This window comes from Heptranchias perlo, chromosome 32 (assembly GCF_035084215.1).
Source record: "Heptranchias perlo isolate sHepPer1 chromosome 32, sHepPer1.hap1, whole genome shotgun sequence".
NCBI classification, from domain to species: domain Eukaryota; kingdom Metazoa; phylum Chordata; class Chondrichthyes; order Hexanchiformes; family Hexanchidae; genus Heptranchias; species Heptranchias perlo.
In genome coordinates this window covers 12,059,343-12,083,426 of record NC_090356.1, presented here as the reverse complement: position 1 = coordinate 12,083,426, position 24,084 = coordinate 12,059,343, and the positions used below count along the sequence as shown (strand labels likewise).

Below are 24,084 nucleotides of genomic sequence, written 5' to 3'. Positions count from 1 at the left end.
ATGGTGATCAATGACTAAAGGGGTGGTGAAAAGGCTAAGAGGACAAAAAAACCTATAGGGTGCAGCTCCATATAAATATACATCAACATATAAAATGAAACTGCTAGAGCAAGGCCCAATCAGGGGAAAATTAGGAAAGGTGGTCAGGCGAAAACCCTGAAACCAGACACATTGAAATTAAATTAGTACCGTGTTAAAATGTGGAAAAGGTGGCATTACAGAATTCTGAAGATTTAAAGTTAGGCTTTCATTTCATTTTTTAAACCCTACATACTTTCTTAATTTCTTAATGTAGAGCAATGGAGACCAAACATCACTCAAGTATCAAAACTGAAGCTGCTGTCAGATAAAGATCACAAAGTGAACACGGTCTTCTTAAGAATTCAAACCTACTACTAGAGATGTGAGTTAACTAGTTTGCTGCAGAGTCATTGCAAACACAGCCTGATATCTTCCGATACTATGCTCGGAGTGTGTTAAAAGCAGATATACCTTAAAGTGCTGAGAGTTTCATCATAGTTTATGTCAGCTGGACTGAGAGCAGCAACCATGGCAGTACGTGAGTTTCCACCTAAAAGGAACATGCCACAATCAGCATCTATAAACCTACAGTTAAAACTAGTAGCAAAATGACACAGATAACCAAGTGTTCATTCATTATTCCAAATCAAGGGTTTTTAAAATATATATTTTTTATACTTCCAACAATACTGCACTGGATTGTGAACCTAATTTATCTCCTCAAATGGGACTTGAACCCAAGACCTTCTGACTGAGAGGCATAAGTGCTAACTCTGTTGCGTCCTTGCGACATACCAAAATAATAAAATGTTGATTTAAATTTCATACTGAGCCCCAGAGGTCGAACAAAGAAGCTTTGCCACTGTATTTTATATCAAGAACCACCACATGGTTTCCTTGGTTTTGGAAATGTAGAATAATAAAGACCATCAGTCTGTGGCTTAGGCTATAAAGCACGAGACAAATTTATTTAAGAGTAAACAGATAAATGAGTAGTACAACAAACAAAGATTTATAGTAGTCATATATACTTAACTATATCTCCTCAGGACATAGAAAACAACAGTCTCTTCTGCACGAACAATATATAAAAATGACCCTTGAAACACCTTCCCTATTTAATCTTACATGTCTGTTCGTTGCTGACCCACTATGGAGTCTCTGACCTGTCCCTGTCACTGAGCTTCAGAATGGCTGCTGACTTGATGCTTGCCGACTTGATGCTTGCCCTTCAAAACCCTTCAAAAAACCTGACTAAAGGAAATTAAATGTGTATCTCTCAAAATCAAATAGAACTGCCAATCAAACAGAGCCATCCATCAAACCTATACCACAAAATGATCCCCAAGATATTTGTGTTTGACTTAAATGCTTTGACTCCCTACCTGGGAACAAATTATCCTATCCCACTTGACTGCAGTTAGAATAAAATAGGTACACTTTGAACAAACTATACCAGGCAAACAGTTCTAGGGTTCCAATGTACACATGTTCCCCTGATATTTAGATCAAGCAGACTGTGCCTGGTATCAAACAGCCCATGCTATTTTCTTCAAGTGATCTTTCAATTGTAACCCTGTGCATATCCTGACCAGCAAGACAGAAGCCGGCAACAATGTATTAGACAAAATACTTCATTGTTGGCACAGTCATCTTACCAAGATTCTCTCTTAGAAGCCATGTCAGTACAGAGTCTCTGTATGGAATGAAGTCAGACTTCTTTTTCTTCTTACTCTGTTCAACACATGAAAAAGGATTTTAAGTTAAAATTAAAACCCTGATGTCATTATCTACCTTGGGTCTTTCTTTACATAAAGCTGAATTTTTGTTAATTCAGATCAGCAACCATTTCCAAATGTAACTTATTACTTGATTAATAAAAAGAGAGACCTCTAGAGCTAAATCTATAAAACATGGATGGCTAAAAGTCAAGTTGGGCCAGAACCAAAGCATTTGCATTCTCCATTAAAAATGGTAAAAAAAAAATCAATTTTAGTCAGCTCTTAAACATCACTAGAAAATTACACTCACTGACTAGTCTGAGAAAAGTTACTTTCCACCTTGGACTTAAGATGAAAAACAAAATGAACTTGCCAGCTGGTGAATGATAGAATGTGTTAATCCTTGCATTGGTTCCTTTGGCTGCTTCCAATCTGTTGTGGTTTCATTTCTTGCACCCTCCGCCCCACCCTCCAGCCCCAGCTACCTTATCCAAATGAAGAATTGCAAGGTATTTCTTTTTAAATTAGATATCTCTGGTTAAAATTTTAGTAAAACTTTTTGGGCCATTGAAACATTAATTTAAAAGGAGCTGAGGCCATGCCATTAAAAAAAAACTGTCTCACACTGCTTTTAAGATTACATCACTTATTGGATCATTCAGATAGGCAGTTGGAAAAAGATGTCAACCGCAATTGGGTCAATGGAGAAGGTGAAGTAGAGCCGGACATCATCAGCATTCATGAGATAACTGACCCCATGTTTCTGGATGAGTCAAATTCTGTACTTATTTCATTAATTGTCTGGGATTTTTAAGATTATATTCTGCAGTTCCATATATTTTTCCCTGTGAGAACGGCCAGTCAATAGCCTTGATATTTTAAATATGCTCCAGTCTTAAATTCCTTTAACTGGAAAAGTCTCTATGCTGATACAGTTTAAAGAAAAAAAAGTGTTGGGTCACTCATTTGTCCCACACTAGCTGGTTATTTTAAACCTTGGAACTTCCTAACCCAAAACTTATTACAATAAAATGCAACTAAACGCAATGCTGGTGGCACTTCATGTAAAAAAAAATGTCCTGCACCTCATATTTCCCACGGCAAAAAAAGGGCATGCAACTGTTTCCTAGGCATCTGCTTGATGCTATTCTATAATCAGCTGGGATTAGCCTATTCCAAAACATCCTCCCTGCAGAGAAAGTAACCTACACTCAACAGCTCTCCCTCCTGATGTCAGGACTCCAGTTGTGATCATGTGAAGGCACAACACTTAATTCCCACTATTCTATGTCACAGTGCCTTAAGTGCACAAACACTGAGTGACCTCGGCGAGATCTCTTTCTATTGCTCACATTAATTCGGTGATCCATCATTTTTACTCAATATGCTTGAATTTAGAGAATTTCATTACTGTAGACCAAAATATAATCTGAAAGCTGCAACGGCTGTAAGTACGAAAACAAAATCAGTCCATATTATTTTCAACAGCATCTTAAATTTTTTGTAGACTCTTTTGCTCTATCTCAATTAAAAATTAACTAGAGATTTTGGTAAACCTTTTTTATTTTTTAAAACACTACAGTTGCTCCTTTCCTCTATGATCATTTTTTAAGACAAAGTGATAAAAGAATAGATAAGAGAGAAAAAAATCAGTTTTGTTTGCAACGGTCAACAGTATCTTTAGTCACTGGGGTTAAAGGTAACATATATCAAGCTTAGACAACTTGTTGGCCAAGTATTAAAAATAAATACTAAGTAATCTGTAGTTGCAGTCCAATATTTACTCCACATTTCTGAATTATCTCAAATTCATCCATAATGAACAGCAAAACATTAAGTTTTTGTCAGCCACATATGCAGATAGTTCTAGAAGGCGAGATGGATGCATTAGTGTGGTGTAAATAGTGCTTTAGTAATTCAGTACCAAAAATAAATGGACAGACAAATGAAGAAGATCACACCATTAAGAAACATTTCCATGGTAATTTAAGAAAGCAAATGTTTATCGTTAGTTCCATTTATTATGTGACTTTTCTATCTTCACTTGGTTTCTGAGACAAGCAAGCTATGTGCATCCAGTGAAAGAAGTACACCATACAACACAACACAATATTTCCAACAGAAAAATATTCTTTAGATTTTCCTGATGTCACATACATAAAACAAGTATTAGATAAGCACATAATACAATTATAATCTCAACAGTACCTTACTGGGAGCATTATCCTGCAAAAGCAGCACAATTTAAAAAGACAACAAGTTATAGAAAACAACCTTTCTCCATCTTAAATATTCTTATAATCTAGCAATAATATTGAGATACCAGACAAATGAAAAGCATAAGTGAAATATTGAATACAATATAGGGCAACTGCAGGCAATTATGAAGTCCTTGTTTTCAGTGCTTTTGAGATTGGATAATATGCAATCCATTGAATGCACCAATAGCAGAGGCTCTAGCTGTCACCAATGAAACTTGAATGACTAAAATGTGCTAACACTTCAGAAATGCACACATTCTCTAGTATTCTAATAAAACAATCAGGGTCATAATTCCTATTTTGGGGTTTGAGTAGTCCTTGGTATGATCTGATTTTCTACACCCCTTCCTCCACCTTTCAAACTATTCTCTGATTGGGAGGTACACCACAGTGGTGGGAGCACAGAACCTGTCCTCATCCTCCAGCCCACCCCAAGTGGTTGCTGAGACTGCCAAAAACTCAATACCCAAGGGAAGACTGAGTGCAAGCGTCAATCGAGAATAAGATTCAAATGCAGGTCTCCTGGTTGGAAACTTAATGCTGTTAATTAAAAGCATTTAAATGATGCACATACCATAAATCCCAACTAACAGGGCCCAACATCAGGGGCCTCTAAACAAACCTGTCAACCTAGAAAATAACATTCAAAGCTTTGATACTTTATCAGCATTTCAAAGCTTCTAAGCTTTGTTACAGCCCTATTGAAAAAAGCATCACTCATCAAGGGTTGTGCAGCACCTACAAACAGTTAGAATACATGCAATACATCAGGAAAACAAAATAACATTTATACAATGAACTTCATAAGTTAAAATATATTCAGTGGCTTTATTGGATTTCCTGGAGATTAGGGGTTAATTTTATTTCTGACCCACTTTGAAGGCAAAATATATTTCTTCACTAACATCCTGAATCCAGTTAGCAGTGTCAAGTCACTTTTGCAAAAGACAACTGTACAGAATTCATTGCATGCCAACTCCCCACCCACTTTATAACAACCCAACACCAGTACCATCCTCTTCCAAACAAGCAAATTGGTGATTTTGTTTTAGGCTGTGTTACAGCCCAGCACAATCTAGGTTTGGGGGATATTCTAATATATGACTGAGCAAACGGCAATTCAGATTTTCTCCAGTGAAAAATCACCAGGAAACAGAAGACGACCAACAACAAGGCTAAAGTATTATCAATATCTCCATCTCCAACCCAAGTCACCTTGTGGATAAAGGGCTGCCAAAAAAATGGGATGAGCTGACTATCTCTTGGCTCTTTTCATTTAATTACCAAATTGCTAAACTAGAACTCCAAATTGACCATGGTGAATAATGGATGGTTTTGAAGTGGAGAAACTGAAGCTTACAATGTTCTCCACCTATCCTTTTACCAACACCACCCATTGGGTGCAATGTGTTTCAATCCAAACTCCCAACCACTTACAATAGGATCTAGAGTAAACACCTCAACAGCTATAAAAACTGCTCTAACTCCTGGCTGAGTGCAGTTACTTCACAGATAAATGATTACAAACTCACCACTTCTGCAAGGGCTGAGATGACTTTTCCTAATGTTGTGAGTGATTTGTTGATATTTGCTCCTTCCTGAAAGTGAATAAGGTGAAGTCATCAACCCATGGTGATTTAGGTCAATATATTGAATTTGTGACAAAAAATAAACCTGCACAGCATTCCTTCTGTAGATTTCAAGACACTTTGATTTTTTCACCAAAATTTACTTGACCCTGGAGGGTCCACAAATAAGCTCTTTACAACAATTAAATATTTATAACACTAATACATTCAGACCCAATTAACAGAACTCCCAGTACACAATGTACTGAGAACTCCAACAAGAAAATTGTCATTTGAAAACATGTAATGCTCATGTCAAGTGTATTATTGGAGATGACATAAAATATTCACTGTATTTGATTAGCAGAATTAAGGGAATGTAGACAAGAAATTTGCCATTCACTTTACCTTTAATCTTGTCCCTTTAGCCCCAGTGGAGTCAGCTCGTTCACTACCAGCCAGATCGACTAGGCTAATTTTGCTGACCTAAACAAAGAGGGAATTAGAACATCTGTCAGACTTTCTTCTACTTTTCAAAATTTGGTACCTGGTCTTACTTTTAAAAAAAGGCAGCTTCTGATCTCAATCAAACCATCAAGTGGTGTCACATCCTCCAAAGGGTATGGGTGGGGGTGGGGTGGGGGAAGAGGAGGAGGAAAAAGAAAAAAAGTCACTGAGCAGGATGAACATAGGTTTGTTCACTCTTGAGTTGAGTAAAAACTTTAGCATTTCTGCAGGGATGAGGGAAATGTTTCAACTCAATCCTGCCCCATAACAAACTACACAAGATATTGGCCATGATGTGGAGATGCCGGTGATGGACTAGGGTTGACAAATGTAATATCTCAAGATATTGGCAGCCTCTTGGAAACAGACTGTAGCCCTGTCCTCTTGGCAACAGATGTCCAAGGCCTCACATTACTGAACATCGGCTTTAAATTAAACAAGAATTCATTAAACAAGTTTTTTAAAAAATCATGACAGTTAACCTCGATGTGACTAGCTATATATGAATCAGAAGGCCTGAGAATAATTGCCTGCCTTCTTGAATGTACTGCTTTGCAGAGAGGAGACGGAGGGAAAAAAAAATCAAGTGAAAATACACATATATAAAAATCTTGCATGATCAAAAAATTAATCCCTAGCTACAATGAGAGTAGTCTTGAGAATGGCAATTAGGGACAGGCCCTTATGAAATAATGAAAACCTTGCAAAGTTCTCCATTTAGCAATTTTACTGAGATTCAGATTTACTGCTGAAACATTGGATCTTTGCATCGGACTTGGGCGAGAACAAATGGAAAGACAAAAATTTAAAAGAAGGTGAATTGCTAACTATTAAACAGAACTGGAGAAACAATTCACACAGGAAATAGAAATGGCAGAAAGTGGAAACAAATTTAGGATCAAAAAAGTGAAACGTTCCCTCCCTTGGATTTGTCACCGACTTATACCTTTTCTGTGCAAAGGTCAGTTTCCACGTCATGTCTTTTCTGGGTAAAAACTATGGTGAACACTGCATGGGATCTGCTGCTGGTCTCATTCATATTTGTAGCCGCCACAGTTCTGAAATTAAAAATGTAATTTATTTTAGTGCCAATATGATCTTTTCCCCATTGCTCCACAGGGCTGTGACTCGAAGGACAGAGATTTGGATTCCTGCAGGAACTTTCTCAACACCCAGAACTCAACTGTTGGTTTATTTGTCTCTCAAAAGGAATACATTTCTCTTCTCTGCCCTTCCCACTAGCTCCTAACCATATCCTCCTGGCTAATTCTCCTCCTCCTACCCAACAGCCCAGTACAACCTTTTATATCCGCTATGACTGGACTACGGAACAACAATTCAAATACCAAAGAAACCTTACCACGGGATTAAGGCAGACCAAATTATCAATACAATTATAAACAATACCTGTCACAAGACCCAGGTACTGCACCGGTCAAACATTTACACAAAATGAAGCAGTAGGGGAACCTTGAGGTTAGTTGTGAGTCACAGCCCAAAGGATTGCAGCTGATGTTTGGGGGCACCTTCTCAATTGTGTTGTATTCTGCACAGCCTGAAACTAGTGCAGTTTATTATACACCAGGTTAACAAAAATTAATAAATCAGAATTAATAAACTAAAATTAGGAAACACCGCTATAAATCTTAATGCAAAATGTTATTTTTTTCTTAAATTGCAACAAATGCTGAAGGATCACAGTGCATCCTCACCGTTATCTCTGATTGTCACTACATGGCAATTAGATGATTTCCATCAGAAAAATTTGGTTGGCTTTATTAATTCAATACCTAAACAGCTGCGTCTTAGAATTATAAAAAAAACATAATAAATGGTTAGGATACTGAGTGCTTATAGATCACAATTAGATAAATCTGATTCAGCACTTGATGTCTAACCTGGCTTTGTTCCCTGCATCCATGAGATCTGCAATGTCTGTATAGGATGTTACGGCCAGTTTGGAAAGATCTTCTACGTAGGGTCCCAGCAGTGGGTGCTCTCTAACACGCAGGTTTCCTTTGTTCTTGGGATTTAGCAGATCTCGAACCCTTTCACAATAAATTTCCATGTAACTGACCTGTAAACAACCATGAAAATATGATTAGGTTTGAAAAAGAAGTAGCATCACAAAGATTTTAGGAATTAGGTCAGTGTTTGAACTAATATTCCCCAATCTTATATGAGTACCAGGCTGGAAAGAGAGGGGGTTGCCAATTTTCAGCAAACGTATTGACAGGAGCATCTTACATCATCAGTTTTTTTTTGGGGTGGGGGGGGGGGGGGGGGGCAGGGGAAGGGAGAAATATAATTTGAAATGTTTATGTATTCATCTAGTATTGCTAAACGCAAATACTGTCAACCAGTATGGTGTAGAATTGACTATAGCTGAGAAAATGCAGGACGGCTAAAATGGCATTCAAGTTGGGTTATTACATCAGTCAATATTGAAATTAAGACTGCTAATTTCATCTGTACAGAAATATCGAAGTATTTCACTGTCTTAAAACTCCTGAACATTTCAATGTACTTAATCCTCCTTGGATATCACAAATATTCGAAGACTAACTTACATCTGCTGACTATTAAGCGACTAGTGTGGAATGCAATCAATCAATGGTCCTGCCAGTTGAGACTAGCACTACTTCGCCAATTCTGAATATTTTTTTGGGGGTGTGGCAGCGAAGAGAATAATTACAATTAATATCAATTCCACAATTCAAATTCTGGTTCTTTCAAATCCCAGAATAATATGTACCCCTGACGTGAAGGCATAAATGCCTTCAAAAATATGGTACATTCAAATACCACAGATATTATAGAATGGAAGTGACGGGATACAAAAAAATAATTCCGATAAACCAGTGATCCACAACTCCAAACATCAAGTGGAAAACTGCTTCGCAATTAATTTTGTTCTTTGATACCATTTGCAAGTCAATATTATATGTTTCAATAATCTGACTAATTTCTAGATGATGGTGAAGGGCATAAACTGAAATCATACAGCATCAACATCACTTCAAAGTTAAAAATAATCCACCAACTCATACCATATGTGTGGTACAATTTGAATTTCAGAGTAGTTTTGAGGAGAGACAGCTCGGGCCATTAGAACTCGAGCTTATTTATGACCTGCATCAGATGGCACTTTCATCCTTTCCTAGGCTTGGATTCAGATCCAAAATTTCCACAGAGCGACAGCTAGTGGCAGATTTGATGGAACTGGTTATTCTAGTTTCATTAGTCAGGTCTTACTGCAATAACTAATTGGTTAACAGGCAGGCTTAGCACTGAAAACAATGTTTAATAAAAGATCAGTTTTAAAATTTAATTGCTTAGCTTAATATTGCATAAATGTACAAATGTGTGATCAGTGCAGCCTACATAAAAGTAAAAACTCATGCATACAAGGAAAATGCACATCAGTTCTACAACAGAATACTCGCCACAGAAGATTTTAGTGGGAAAAATGTCCTACAAATATTGAAAATGTTACTTGCATTATAAAGCCATAACCATTTGTAAAATCCATTGTCTGAGTCAATTCAGTCAATCACTTGATCAATTTATATGAAGCAACATGGTTTTAACTTGTTTTAATTTTAGTTCTTTCAACAAAAAGGTTGCTTGTGGTTCAGGAACAGCGAGAGCTGTGGTCAGGTTACACACTGACCCCACAAATAAATCCTGAAGTAAACCTTGAATATACTGGAAGGCATTTTATGTTCCCTTTGACATTTCTTTTGTATCAACTCTTACCTCCACAGAATAGGACATGTCGGCATTGCTATTGTCGTTTATTTTTTCAAAGAGATCTTCACAAAGCTGCAGAAAGAAGCAAAAAATTACAGTTTAAGATTTGAGTAGAAGTCACAGAACAATTTCAATCTGATCTCGTATATGTGAAGGTTTTTTTTATTCATTCATGGGATGGGGGTGTCACTGGCAAGGCCAGCATTTATTGCCCAATCCCTAATAATTATCATTTGGGAAGTCATCTAGAAACCAGGAAGATTTTCCCCCTTAAAGCACATTATTGGTCTTAAAATTCTTACCTTTACATTTATTATAAGCCGGTCAACTATTTTGTGTTGTGTATAAAGCTTCAAAATTCCGAACCACTCAATTTTTCCACTGCATTTGGACATCCTCCTTTATCCCTGCTCCAGCTGTCTGCCACAGCTGCTCAGAGGTGGAACTAGCCCTTCCTATGGCAACAAGCCTTTTTTTTTGACGTTATTGTTCAGTTAACCAATTTCAGATTATGACAGCCAGCCGTCATTTACTGAAGTCTCGCTATGATACTGAATATTGGCTGCTGTGAAATCTCATTTAAAAACCATTTATTTGATGGATTACAAAAAGTAGTTTTAAAAACCTGGATTATAGGATTAATGACTATTCTGCTTCCAAACAGAAGAAATGACTGATGCTGGGCAGGACTATAAGTCATCCATCTTAAATTGGGTTTTTTTTTGGAAGGCGAGATGGAACAGAAAAAAGGCCGCACATTTTATGGAAATGTTGACTACCATGATTACCAGTTGGAATTTCCATTCACAAGCTCCGCTATAAAATAATTTGAAGATGGACCATCCAGTTTCACCTAACTTTCAAAATCACGAGGGAGGACAGAGTAAGGGCCCATTCACCAACAAAAAATGCCATTTTTAAAAAAAAGTTTAGTTGCAGCTCTATAAATTGAACTTCACCTGTGGGATTATTCCTTGATGGTCTTTATCCTGCTTTCCCATCATAGTGTAGGATTTCCCTGCCCCGGTCTGCCCGTATGCGAAAATGCATACATTGTAACCTTCAAAGGAGTGTTGAAGCATTTCTTTACCAATGTCATTGTAGACTTGACTCTGAGAAGCAAAGCTTGGATCTTCAGCCTGAAAAGGAAATTATATTTGATTCAGTGCACGGTAGAAACAGGACCGACAGTACAGAAAAATGCATCTATCCCAAGGACAAGCACTGGAACAAAACAGCAACCGAGACTGTCCCCATAAACGTGAAACAGGAATCCTACCGCCCGACTGTCAATAGAATCATGGTGGGATTTGAACTCCCGTTGTCTGCATTATTAGTCCAAGCCTCCAGATTACTAGTCTAGTTACATAATGACTACACTACCATGTCCTGGATTAAGTTCCTGGCCAAGGGTGGGGGGGGGGCAGGGGGAAGGAGAGTGTTAAAGGGGAGACAGAAAAGAGAATGTTGCAGAAAATCCCTGCTCCTGTGGGACTATGACACTTGCTGCAGGCCAAGAAATAGCATTTGATGTCGTGTCCATGGGTTTTAGCAAGGCTTTTGACAAGGTCCCACATGGCAGACTGGTCAAAAAAGTAAAAGCCCATGGGGTCCAAGAGAAAGTGGCAGGAAGCAAAGGTTAATGGGACGGGTATTTTTGCGACTGGAAGGCTGTTTCAAGTGGGGTCCCGCAAGGCTCAGTACTAGCTCCCTCGCTTTTTGTGGTATATATTAATGATTTGGGGGGCTTGATCAAGAAGTCTGCAGATGATACAAAGATTGGCCGTGTGGTTGATAGTGAGGAGGAAAGCTGAAGACTGCATGAAGATATCAATGGACTGGTCAGGTGGGCAAAAAAGCGGCAAATGGAATTCAATCCAGAGAAATGTGAGGTAATGCATTTGGGGAGGGCAAACACAATAAATGGGAGGATACTGAGAGGTGTAGAGGAACAAAGGGACCTTCGAGTGCATGTCCACAGATCCCTGAAGGTAGTAGGACAGGTAGATAAGGTGGTTAAAAAGGCAGACGGGATACTTTCCTTTATTAGCCGAGGCATAGAATATAAGAGCAGGAAGTTATGCTAGAACTGTATAAAACACTAGTTAGGCCACAGCTTGAGTACTGCGTACAGTTCTGGTCACCACATTACAGGAAAAATGTGATTGCACTAGAGAGGGTACAGAGGAGATTTACGAGGATGTTGCCAGGGCTGGAGAATTTTAGCTATGAGAAAAGATTGGATAGGCTGGGGTTGTTTTCTTTGAATCAAAGGAGGCTGAGGGGAGATTTAATTGAGGTGTATAAAATTATGATGGGCCGAGATAGAGTGGATAGGGAGGGCCTATTTCCCTTAGCAGAGGCGTCAGTGACCAGGGGGTGTAGATTTAAAGTAATTGGTAGAAGGATTAAACGGGAACCGAGGAGAAATTTTTTCACCCAGAAGGTGGTGGGGGTCTGGAACTCACTGCCTGAAAGGGTGGAAGAGGCAGAAACCCTCAACTCATTTAAAAAGTACTTGGATGTACACTTGAAGTGCCGTAACCTACAGAGCTACGGACCAAGTGCTGGAAAGTGGGATTAAGCTGAATAGCTCTTTTTCAGCCAGCACAGACACGGTGGGCCAAATGGCCTCCTTCTATGCCGTAACTTTCTATGATTCAGTGAATTGCATCTGGCCTCTGCTAGATTCAGCATGAAACTCCAATAGGGAAGTGCAAATCATTCACCATGTGATCTATTCACAGGATGGCCTTTTCATTTTTTTTAAATAAAAGTCCTCACCAGTCCTGGCAACATTAGAAGCCTGTTGTGCACTGGAGCACCGTACGTCCTGCTATGGCAATAATAATGAAAGGTATGACATATAACGTCACTCCGTCATCACCGTAAAACTAACTTAACTCAAAGGGAAAATCCACCCTAGTTTCTCGGTTGAATTACAGTCGAAGTGATTGCCTCAATTTTTACTAAGACTAGCATAGGCTTTGCATATTTCTCCCAGAAGCAGAAATGTGCCCATTTATAGCCCGCATTCAGTAATCCCTTAGAATATTAGCGATACAACTTCTGAAAGCAAAAGCCCTGTTTGACAAACATGATCCAGTTTTTTGAAGAGGTGACTGGAACAATTAATCAGGGAAACGCAGCAGACATCAACTACTTGGATTTCCAAAAGGGTTTTTGATAGTGCCACAAAGGAGTGTGTGTGTGGAAGAAATGGGTAGGTGGATTAGAAGTTGCCAAAGCGTGATTTTAAATGAAGCAGCTTGCCAGTGGGGTCTAATCTTGAGTGGAGTGCCCCAAGGCTCATTGCTGGTTTGCCTTCTGTTCATTATAAAAAATTAATGATCTGGAGGAGAGCTTAGACAGCGACAGCCATGGCTCAATAATAGCACTCTCGTCTCTTAGTCAGAACATAAGAACATAAGAACATAAGAAATTGGAGCAGGAGTAGGCCAATCGGCCCCTCGAGCCTGCTCCGCCATTCAATAAGATCATGGCTGATCTGATCCCAACCACAAATCTAAAGAACACAAGAAGTCGGAGCAGGACCCGGCCACACAGCCCCTGGGCCCTCTCCGCCACCCACAGGGCATTGACCGATCCGAACTCAGCTTCATGTCCAATTTCCTGCCCGCTCCCCATAACCCCTAATTCCCTTTACTTCTAGGAAACTGTCTATTTCTGTTTTAAATTTATCTAATGATGTAGCTTCCACAGCTTCCTGGGGCAGCAAATTCCACAGACCTACCACCCTCTGAGTGAAGAAGTTTCTCCTCATCTCAGTTTTGAAAGAGCAGCCCCTTATTCTAAGATTATGCCCCCTAGTTCTAGTTTCACCCATCTTTGGGAACATCCTTACTGCATCCACCCGATCAAGACCCTTCACAATCTTATATGTTTCAATAAGATCGCCTCTCATTCTTCTGAACTCCAATGAGTAGAGTCCCAATCTACTCAACCTCTCCTCATATGTCCGCCCCCTCATCCCCGGGATTAACCGAGTGAACCTTCTTTGTACTGCCTCGAGAGCAAGTATGTCTTTTCTTAAGTATGGAGACCAAAACTGTATGCAGTATTCCAGGTGCGGTCTCACCAATACCTTATATAACTGCAGCAATACCTCCTTGTTTTTATATTCTATCCCCCTAGCAATAAAAGCCAACATTCCGTTGGCTTTCTTGATCACCTGCTGCACCTGCATACCAACTTTTTGATTTTCTTGCACTAGGACCCCCAGATCCCTTTGTACTGCAGTACTTTCCAGTCTCTCGCCATTAAGAAAATAACTTGCTCTCTGATTTTTCCTGCCAAAGTGCATAACCTCACATTTTCCAATATTATATTGCATCTGCCAAATCTCCGCCCACTCACCCAGCCTGTCTATATCCCCTTGCAGGTTTTTTATGTCCTCCTCACTCTCTACTTTCCCTCCCATCTTTGTATCATCTGCAAATTTTGATATGTTGCACTCGGTCCCCTCCTCCAAATCGTTAATATAGATTGTAAAGAGTTGGGGGGTTCAAGTCCCACTCCAGAAATTTGAACACAAAATCTAGACTGACACTCCAGTACAGTCCTGAGGGAGTGCTGCACTGTCACAGGTACAGTCTTTCAGGTGAGATGTTAAATCGAGGCTCCGTCAGCCCATTCTGGTGGACATAAAATATCCCTATGTCATTATTTCAAAAGAACAGCAGGCACTTGTCCCTGATTCCTGGTGCCAATATTTATCCCTCAACCATCACCACAAACAGTTTATCTGGTTATGTCATTGCTGTTTGTGGGAGCTCGCTGTGCACAAATTGGCTGCTGCATTTCTTATATTACACTTAAAAAACGTACTTGATTGATTGTGAAGCGCTTTGGGACGGTCTGAGGTAGTGAAAGGTGCTGTATAAATACAGGTCTTTCTTTCTTATAACAGCAAATCAATTAAATTTGAGGAATAGTGTGGCAGAGAGAGAGTCAATATCTATAATAACCAATAATCTCTCTGTTCTTCTGACTCTGGACTCTTCGTGCACCCTCCCTCCCTTCACCTCACCATTGATGACCGTGCCGGCAGCCGTCGAGGCCCCATGGGCTGAAATTCCTTCTCTAAACCTCCACCTCCCTTCCCTCCATTAAGACCCTCCTTCAAACCCACCTGTGACCAGGCTTTTGGTTACCCTACCTAATATCATCATCTTTGGCTTGGCACCCATTATTTTTCTTACGCTTCTGTGAAGTGCCTTGAATTACTTTTCTATGTTAACGGTTCCATGTAAATGGAAGTTATTTCCCTGCCCATTGTAATACAAAATAAAGGCACAGGATATTTTGAGTGGCGTCAAAGATATTAAGGGAGAAAGATTTGTCAGGAGGCATCGCGTAGACAAGAATAGGAGAGGCCAAGCATGGGCGAAAGTGGTCATGTAAAGGAGGAGAAGCCATTGCAAGAGGTACGCTTTATAAGCCGGGACAGGTAGAAATGAAACCAAGCAAGGGCCACCCAGGCGGACCATAGAGGAGAGGCAACGGAGGATGGAGCGACTGATGACATCAAACGCATCGTCAGCATGGGACACGTAACATGTCAGAGCTGGAGTCTCAAAAGACGCTGTCAGTTACAGATAGAATAGGAGTTTAAAAGATTCTGAAGATTTGACAAACACCAATGATAACAATGCCAGCCACTTCAAAACAAACTAGCTTGCAAAAAAAAGTTTGACAAAGTAGGCACCCTACAAAGTAAATTAATGCTATGATTAGCGATTCTCAGCTAGAGAATGCTGATAGAAATGAGGAGCACAACTGAGCTCCGAAAGCACCAGCTCGGATAAATATGGCAGTCTCTCCCAGTAAGGATGGCTGAATCCTTGGACACAAAGCACATGTTTAGCTGCCAACTCTTATTATCTACAAGTCACACAAATTTTGGTGCTTCTATAAATAAATGTAAAAAAAACTTGGGGGAGGGAGAGGACCCAAGAATTGGGCCTTAACCTCCTTAATAAACACTGGGGAAAAGAAACCCATGTTAGAACAGAGCAATCCAATTGGTTACATGCTATTGTAATCCACTTTATTTTTCTGACAAACTGGTCAATACTGGAAACCACAAGCAATTCATTCAGGTCTTTAAAAACCAGGCTGTTGCTTTAGTGCTTTCTGCTTAAGAGGCAATGTTGCAGCATTCCTATTGAAACCATTTCTCATGCCAACATATTTGGTGCAATCATTATCCAGCTCTCTCAACAGTAACTTTTTAAACCTGAATGAGCTGTAATTCCTTCCTTCCTTGCCCCAATTAAAGAAAAGACAGGGGTGTGAAGGCAATTTGGTTCGAGGCTTCGACCAATGTTATTCCAAGTCATTCCTTTGGAGGACTGTAAAAATTGCCAAGGGACAATGCTCTTTGTAGGAACTGCCTGGCCTCAACTCAACAAACCCCCCCACACTGAGAATTCAGCAGCATGGGGGGGGGGGGTGGAGGGCATGGGTGAAAGGAAGGAGAGAATTGAAATTACATACCACCGTTGCCAAAGCACCGTGTTTTAACAGTGGAGGAGAAAGAGATGGAGGGTTTGGGGGGAAAGGGATAGAGAATCATCCATGTTAAACAGCATTAGGAAGAAATGAGGCTCGAAAACATACTGTATATTGTTTCTGGTATCAAGAGCATCACTTAAGTACCTTTTCTTTCACGTGCAAAAGTCAGGCATCTCAAAGAGGAAGTTTTAAGCTAAGAGTGTACTTTCTTTGAAACAGTCTAGGTTGGTGGAAGCAACATTCTTACCGAGGTATGTGACCAATAAGAGTAATCGAAGCTGAAGGTCTTTGGTGATTCCTTTGGATTCTTCGGGTTTATAATACCTAAAGCAAAAGAAATCAAAATAGTGAGGCAGTGAGTCATTATAAAAACTTACTTTAGAACAAGCAGCCAAATGCTGCAAGCCATTGATAACCTGAATATGGTACCAGAGAGGGAAGCAGCAGATCCATGCACTGCTCGACACGTGCATATCCTAATCTCAACTGTGCCACAGTTAGGGGGGAGGGTGTGGGGGTGGGGGTGGGGGTGGGCGTGTGGGGGGAATGTGTGCAGGTTCTTCCCCTCAAGGGAAGGAGAGAATGCAAATCCCAAACACAGCAAGGAGGACTGCCTGGTTGTGCACCCACTTCATTACAAATTATTTCACAACGATAGTTCCCTCACCTATCGTCATGGCCAGGGACAGCATGTAGGGAAGCCTAAGGAGGAGAAAAATGGAGGGAGTGGGAGAAGGGAACACAAAACTTTGGTGGGGGGGGTGTGGAGAATGCCACAAAAGCAAAAAAAAAGTCTTATTGAAGTGCAACAGCAGCATTTTATTGGTCAAATTTGGAATTTAACAATTTGGAACAGCACACAACACTATGAAGGAAGCATAAAAATAACTCAGGAGCAATTCAGTCACTAAATTGCTTTTAAAGAAAACAGTACCAATCAAAGTCAATCTGAAAACTTGGCAAGCTAATGAGCATCATCCCAAAAACAAGTCTGTTCTCCACAAACACTGACAGACCTGCTGAGTGTTTCCACTATTTTCTGCTTTATTTTCAGTATTTCCCCCCAACGTCATCACAAACCCAAACCCACACCCTGGCACTAATCAAAAAAAATCGAAGAAACCTCACAAGGACTTGGGAAAGCAATTTGGAGGTCTAGGATGGGGTTTCACAATGGTACCTTAAAGTACATTAGTGCATTTCCTGTCCTTTTGGGGTTGTTGAACAGCAGAAGTTACAGAAATAACTTAATAGTTTTATGCCGCATAGGTTTTATTAAGCGGTGAGCTGAGCAAAACTGACAATTTTGTAAAACACATTATCCACTTCATAGATTCCCACTGTTCTAGTTTAAAAGTTGGTGTTCCTCTTCAAAAGGATAAATTTAAATGCTACATACTCCATGTCCTCATAATTCCAATAGTTACAATTCAGGTTCTTACAATGCTTTTTATTTGCATTGAACAGAAAACTAGCTTCCATAGACAAACATACGCTTTATGGGGCTGAAGGTGTTAAATTATGAGGACAGGTTGCATAAACTGGAGTTTAGAAGGTCGAGGGGTGATTTAATTGAGGGATAAAGAGATTCAATAGGGTAAATACAAAGAAACTATTTCCACTGGTGGGGGAAATCCAGAACAAGGAGGCATAATCTTAAAATTAAAGTTAGGCCTTTTAAGAGTGAGTATGCATTTTTCCACACAAAGAATAGTGGAAATCTGGAACCCTCTCCCCAAAAAAGGGTCAACTGAAATTTTCAAGACCGAAATCGATAGATTTTTGTTAGGTAAGGGTATCAAAGTATTTGGAGCAAAGGCATGTAAATAGGGTTGAGATACAGATCATGATCTAATAGAACGGCCAAACAGGCCCAAGGGGCCTATTCCTGTTCCTATGAACTTGATATTGTGCATAAAGTATCTATGATAGTGGGCCTCCTGGCGAACTATTACTGAGGAAGTACGCATTGAAAATAGTAGGATACTACTGTACCCTCCTGATCTTTCAGATGGAAAATACCATGCCGAGACGATATAGTTCTAAACTAAAAACTGCTCGTGTTCATTAATGGTATCCAGAAGCATGAGCAAGTGAGCAGGTTAAGTTCCAATGCCTAACTTTCACTGTACATTAAACTTTGGAGATCAATTTATTAATTGGTCCATGATATTTAAATTTTTCAGTATGCATCATATCAAGTTGTGGTGAAGCACAAAGGTAACTAAACACCACAGTGACTCGGGTGTGCAATCACCAAATCAATGGGACATTTATTCCCAGCCTGTACTGCCCTGGAGACAGAACCATTCACCTCAATCAAAAATCAGAACAAAAGACAATGGCATCTTGATTGGCAGTAACATCCTATATCTGCTTTAACCAGGAGGCCACTTTTGACACAATGTGCACCTGGTTAGCTTCTGAAAAAAAGCTGATTTCTGATGAAGTCTTCCCTCAAGAGTGGCAGCCTTACAAAAATCAACATATCACAAGCCCAAGTTGTCTGGCCAAAAAAGTTGGACCTGATGAGCAGTTTTCAGACATATATAAACAAAACACAAACCTCACCCCTCTTTTACCTGCACTGTGTCAAACACAAACCCCCTTAGGTATTCGCAAAGACAACAGAAAACCATTTCCAGAAAGCAGACATAGAAGAAATGTTTTGATTGTTGCTATAACAGTATCATTACAATAATGTCTTAAAAATTATATACGAGATCATTTTAAAACAGGATGGATCATGTGGTCTGTTGCACTACACAAACATTAAAAATAAAATCCCTGAAATAATAATTTTTTTTTGCAACAAACTAACTTTTTATACATTCAGGGGCTGTGCGCTACTGTAGGGTCCCAATTCGTAATACCCAGTAAACTTTGATTCCTCATCTCCTGTGCAGCTAAAGACCACAATATACCATTCTTGTACTTGACAAATGAAAGCTGATTTCTAGTTTTGACAACAGCCACATTTATGACGTTTATGCTGAACATTGGCAGATTTGCACCACTAAGAACTTTGAGACTGCCCAAATTCATTTTGCAAAGGACCTTTTACTGCCAGAAGAAAGGAAATACCTTACATGACATCAGTCTGAACTAGATTCAATTTACAGGTTCTTAAGTGAAGGGACAGGACATGAATGAATTGCACCATTCAGTCCTTAAAGTGAAATACAATTTTAGATTTGATATTATTTTACTATGTCTTAACTACACAATTTTGCAACTAAATAAAAATCAAGTTGAAATCAAACACTAAGTTGACGTGGTAACAGAGAGGGTTGATGAGGGGGGATGCAGTTGACGATGTGTATATGGACTTTCAAAAGGCTTTTGATAAAGTGCCACATAATAGGCTTGTCAGCAAAATTGAAGCCCATGGAATAAAAGGGACAGTGGCAACATGGATACAAAATTGGCTAAGTGACAGGAAACAGAGAGTAGTGGTGAACGGTTGTTTTTCGGACTGGAGGAAGGTATACGTTTGAGAAAGCGGTTTAAAAAGCATACAAAATCCTGGGCTTTATAAATAGGGGCATAGAGTACAAAAGCAAGGAAGTTATGCTGAACCTTTATAAAACACTAGTTTGGCCACAACTGGCGTACTGTGTCCAATTCTGGGCACCGCCCTTTAGGAAGGATGTGAAGGCCTTAGTGAGGATGCAGGAAAGATTTACTAGAATGGTTCCAGGGATGAGGGACTTCAGTTACGTGGATAGACTGGAGAAGCTGGGGTTGTTCTCCTTAGATCAGAGAAGGTCAAGAGGAGATTTGATAGAAGTGTGCAAAATCATGAAGGGTTTAGACAAAATAAATAAAGAGAAATTGTTCCCATTGGCAGAAGGGCCGAGAACCAGAGGACACAGATTTAAGGGGATTAGCAAAAGAACCAAAGGCGACATGAGGAAAAACTTTTTTATGCAACAAGTAGTTATGATCTGGAATGCGCTGCCTGAAAGGGTGGTGGAAGCAGATTCAATCATGGCTTCCAAAAAGGAATTGGATAAATACTTGAAAGGAAAAAATTTGCAGGGCTACGGGGAAACAGCAGGGGGGAATGGAACTGATGAGCCGGCACAGGCTCGATGAGCTGAATGGCCTCCTTCTATGCTATAACCATTCCATGATTCTATGAACATTTTAACCCCATTGAAGATTGATCATAGTCTATGGAAAAGTAAGAATTGTGTGACATTGATTATAATGACAGCCATTTAAAAATGTTAATGTCTCATTTAGCAGTTTTGTAATATTTAGAAAATGGTTTGAATAACTATCCATTAACACATACCCAATAATGCTACCATATTATTGAAACAATGGCCAACATGAAGGTTTATATATGCTTTCCCTACAACCCTGAACATTTATGCAACACTTTCCAGGTTATGTAAACTACAGTAATTAATTATGAAGCAAATTTTTTTTTAAATGTTGAAATCTGTTGAGGCAAAAAGCAGAACTGCTACATACTGATTAGAGTGACAGAAAATAGGTCAAAACCATTGATGTGTTATCCTTTAATCCATGTCCTACTAATCCTTTAATATTTGAAAATGTACAAATTAGAAAAAAAATCCTAGTTTCCTTTTCACTGATGAGATGTCAGTTCCCAGGGTGAAAAATGATTATGTCTGTAATCAGTACGGTCATTTTTCATATATAGCATCCACCTCACACTATGAGTAAAGTCTTGCTTGACTGGTTCAGGGGAAACCATAGGCCTAGCACACAAGGAAAAATGAATGTGCTAAGACCCCCAAAGACACATGCACCACTTGGTCCCCAACTCCTGTCTTGTATAAAGCCTAGGACCACCTCTGCCACTGAGACTGTTCATTTTCTCCCAGCTAAAATGGTGACCTCTCCTCCTTGCATCACATCTCTCTCTGTTGAATTGGAACAAAGCCAATTCACTGTCAAGATTAGGAGGAAATTAAGGTTAAGCTTCATATTAGCAACATGTCATTTGGAACCATCAAATTCGTAAGTACTTGGGAAACTGTTAACATAACATTTAAGGCAGGTGGACATTAGTAAAAGAAAAATCTCATCTATATAAACATTTTCTATTTTACAGTCAAAACGTGGAGAATGATTAGATTGATGTGGTTGCAGGAACACAATGAAGCTCTAAGTCTATCCAAACCATAATCTCTCTCTTTAAGCTCCTAAAAATGAAAACGATCTCTTTTCTTCCCTTGTACTGACACTATGTTATGTTACAAACCATGCCCAATTTCAGGATGCAATTCCAATAAAATTACTCATTCATGCAAATGCGGCCCAACAGCTAACCATCAGCTGGAGTGATGCGGCATCCTCATTCCAAGTACTGAAATGAAAACCGACACTCCCATTAGATTCATAACTTAAAAGGCCACCCTCCAAAAATAGAAACAGTTGTTAGTGGTTCTGTCAATTGAAGTAATCCTGTGTGCAACTATCTGGCTCCATGCTAATGCATTCAGTCTAGTATGACACAAGAAATCAAAACATTCCAGTAAAACTCATGAACTGGTTCGTGTTCTACTACCAACCTGGATAACTGCAAAAGTGATGGTTAACAGGCCCTCAATTTATATTATCCAGTTTTGCCAAAATACAAATTGCTTGTTACTCTCTAAACTGGAGTGAAAAATTCTCCTTTTGTCCCATTTGTAATCAACAGTCATCACTGTGTTTCGAGTATTACTTTACACACAGCCTGCCTCTCCATGCATTGCAGACATTGTTTCAATCTTATTTTAAGGAACAATTAAAGAAAAGTTACAAATCCAGATCAATACACTTTGAAAACTACTGGATCAAAAGCAAAATACTGCAGAAGGTGGGATTAGAATGGGCACCTGGTTGTTCTTCGAGCCGGCGCAGACACAATGGGCCGAATGGCCCCCTTCTGTGCTGTATCTTTTCTATGGTTCTAGATGCTGGAAATCTGAAATAAAAATAGAAAATGCTGGAAATATCCAGCAGTTCAGGCAACATCTGTGGAGAAAGAAAGGTCATCGACCTGAAACATTAACTCTGTTTCTTTTCCCACAAATGCTATCTGACCTGCTGAGTATTTCCAGCATTTTCTGTTTTTATATTTGAAAACTACTGGTTCTGGTTATCAAGTCATTAGTTACATAGAATCACATGGGCGTTACATCCCAGAAACAGGCTTTTTGAACCGAGTCTGTGTTGGTGTTTATCCTCCACATGAGCAGTAATGCCAATTCCACATGCCTGTTCTGTTCCCATATCCCTTCATTCCCCTTTCCTTCAACAACCTATCTAACCTATTCTTAAATATTGACATGGTCACTGCTTCAATAACTAACTCTGGTAGTACATTCCTCGGCCTCACAACCCTCAGTATAAAAAAAGTCCTTCTGCTTTCTGTCTTAAATCTCTTCCATTTAATCTTACATCTATGTCCCCTTGTTTTAGACCCCTCAATCACTGGAAACAGTATATTTTTGTAGCTGCTCTGTCCCATTCCTTCATAATTTTAAGCACATCCTCTACCAAATCACCACGTAACCACCTCTGTTGTAACAAAAAATCCCCAGTATTTCTTCACATTTGTATTTCCACATACCAGGCAACGTCCTAGTGAATTTGTGCTGTACCCACTCTATTGCCTCAATATCCTTATGGGATGGAGCACAAAACTGCAAACAGTCTTCCAACTGTGGTCTTACATTATTCAGGTTTTATATAGGTTCACCATTACATCTCACAAAATAAAACTGATTGAGATAACTTGTTACTTCAGCCAGTGTCCAAATGAACGAATCAAAAGTACCAAAGGAAGAACAAATAACCAGAAAAAACTGAGCCAAGTAATCCATCAAATCTTTCAGTTTTTTTTCCACAAACCAGCAAGTACCACAAAACTGACAGCACACTGCCTGTTATCACCCTGCTGTTGTCAATCTACAATATCCATATGGGAAAGGACATGGGAAGTGATAGCTCCTGACAACGATGCATCCATGGGAGTTGCAGTTTTCATCTGTTTCTGTGGGACGATACACAGAGCATAGGGGAGAACCAGGCCAGACATGTACAAATAAAGGTCAGGTTGAGTGGCCAGAAAACTAAAAACAAAAAATTCACTTTTATTGTAAAAGAAAATGTATTACACAGTTTAAGCCATTCAAAAATAATGAGCAATGGGCTTTGGGATAAAGTTTTGTGCTGTACCCACTCTATTGCCTCAATATCCTTCTTATGGGATGGAGCACAAAACTGCAAACTTGCTGGTTTGTGGGAAAAAAAACAAAGATTTGATTGATTACTTGGCTCAGTTTTTTCTGGTTATTTGTTCTTCCTTTGGTACTTTTGATTCGTTCATTTGTATATGTTGCACTGAGACACTAACATTTATGTTGGGTTCAAAGGGGGACGTTGGAGATTTTTTTGTTGCTGACTTTAGGCATTGCAGCTGTGGTCAGCCAGGCCCAGAGCATGGCAGATAACCCCTCACTCATTCAGGTGCTTAGCATTGGAGAAATCCTCCTGGAGCACAGTTGAGTCAATGATAGCTTCAGCAAGAACTTCAAATCCAATGTGTGAAGTAAGGGGAAAAGCTGGAAAAAAACTATTATAATAATGGTCATAATAGAGGTCACCGTACAAATCTCTGAGGTGTTTCTGAAATGGCACGGTCAACCTTCTTGGATAGTCCCTAGGATCAGTCTGTCTACAGTAATGCTT

At 39.5% G+C, this 24,084-nt stretch overlaps 1 protein-coding gene across 5 annotated transcripts in view; it reads right to left on the bottom strand.

Annotated features, from left to right (window-relative positions):
• The window catches only part of kif1b (kinesin family member 1B), a 220,179-nt gene that overhangs the window by 138,382 nt on the left and 57,713 nt on the right, over positions 1-24,084 (bottom strand). For all 5 annotated transcript variants that reach the window (XM_067970370.1, XM_067970371.1, XM_067970372.1 and 2 more), the window contains 9 exons: positions 16,616-16,692; positions 10,791-10,970; positions 9,838-9,903; positions 7,977-8,155; positions 7,025-7,136; positions 5,980-6,057; positions 5,536-5,601; positions 1,680-1,755; positions 493-571 (listed from right to left, as the gene is read on the bottom strand). In XM_067970370.1, coding sequence (XP_067826471.1) covers positions 493-571; positions 1,680-1,755; positions 5,536-5,601; positions 5,980-6,057; positions 7,025-7,136; positions 7,977-8,155; positions 9,838-9,903; positions 10,791-10,970; positions 16,616-16,692 — 913 coding nt within the window. The remainder of the gene's footprint in view (positions 1-492; positions 572-1,679; positions 1,756-5,535; positions 5,602-5,979; positions 6,058-7,024; positions 7,137-7,976; positions 8,156-9,837; positions 9,904-10,790; positions 10,971-16,615; positions 16,693-24,084) is intronic.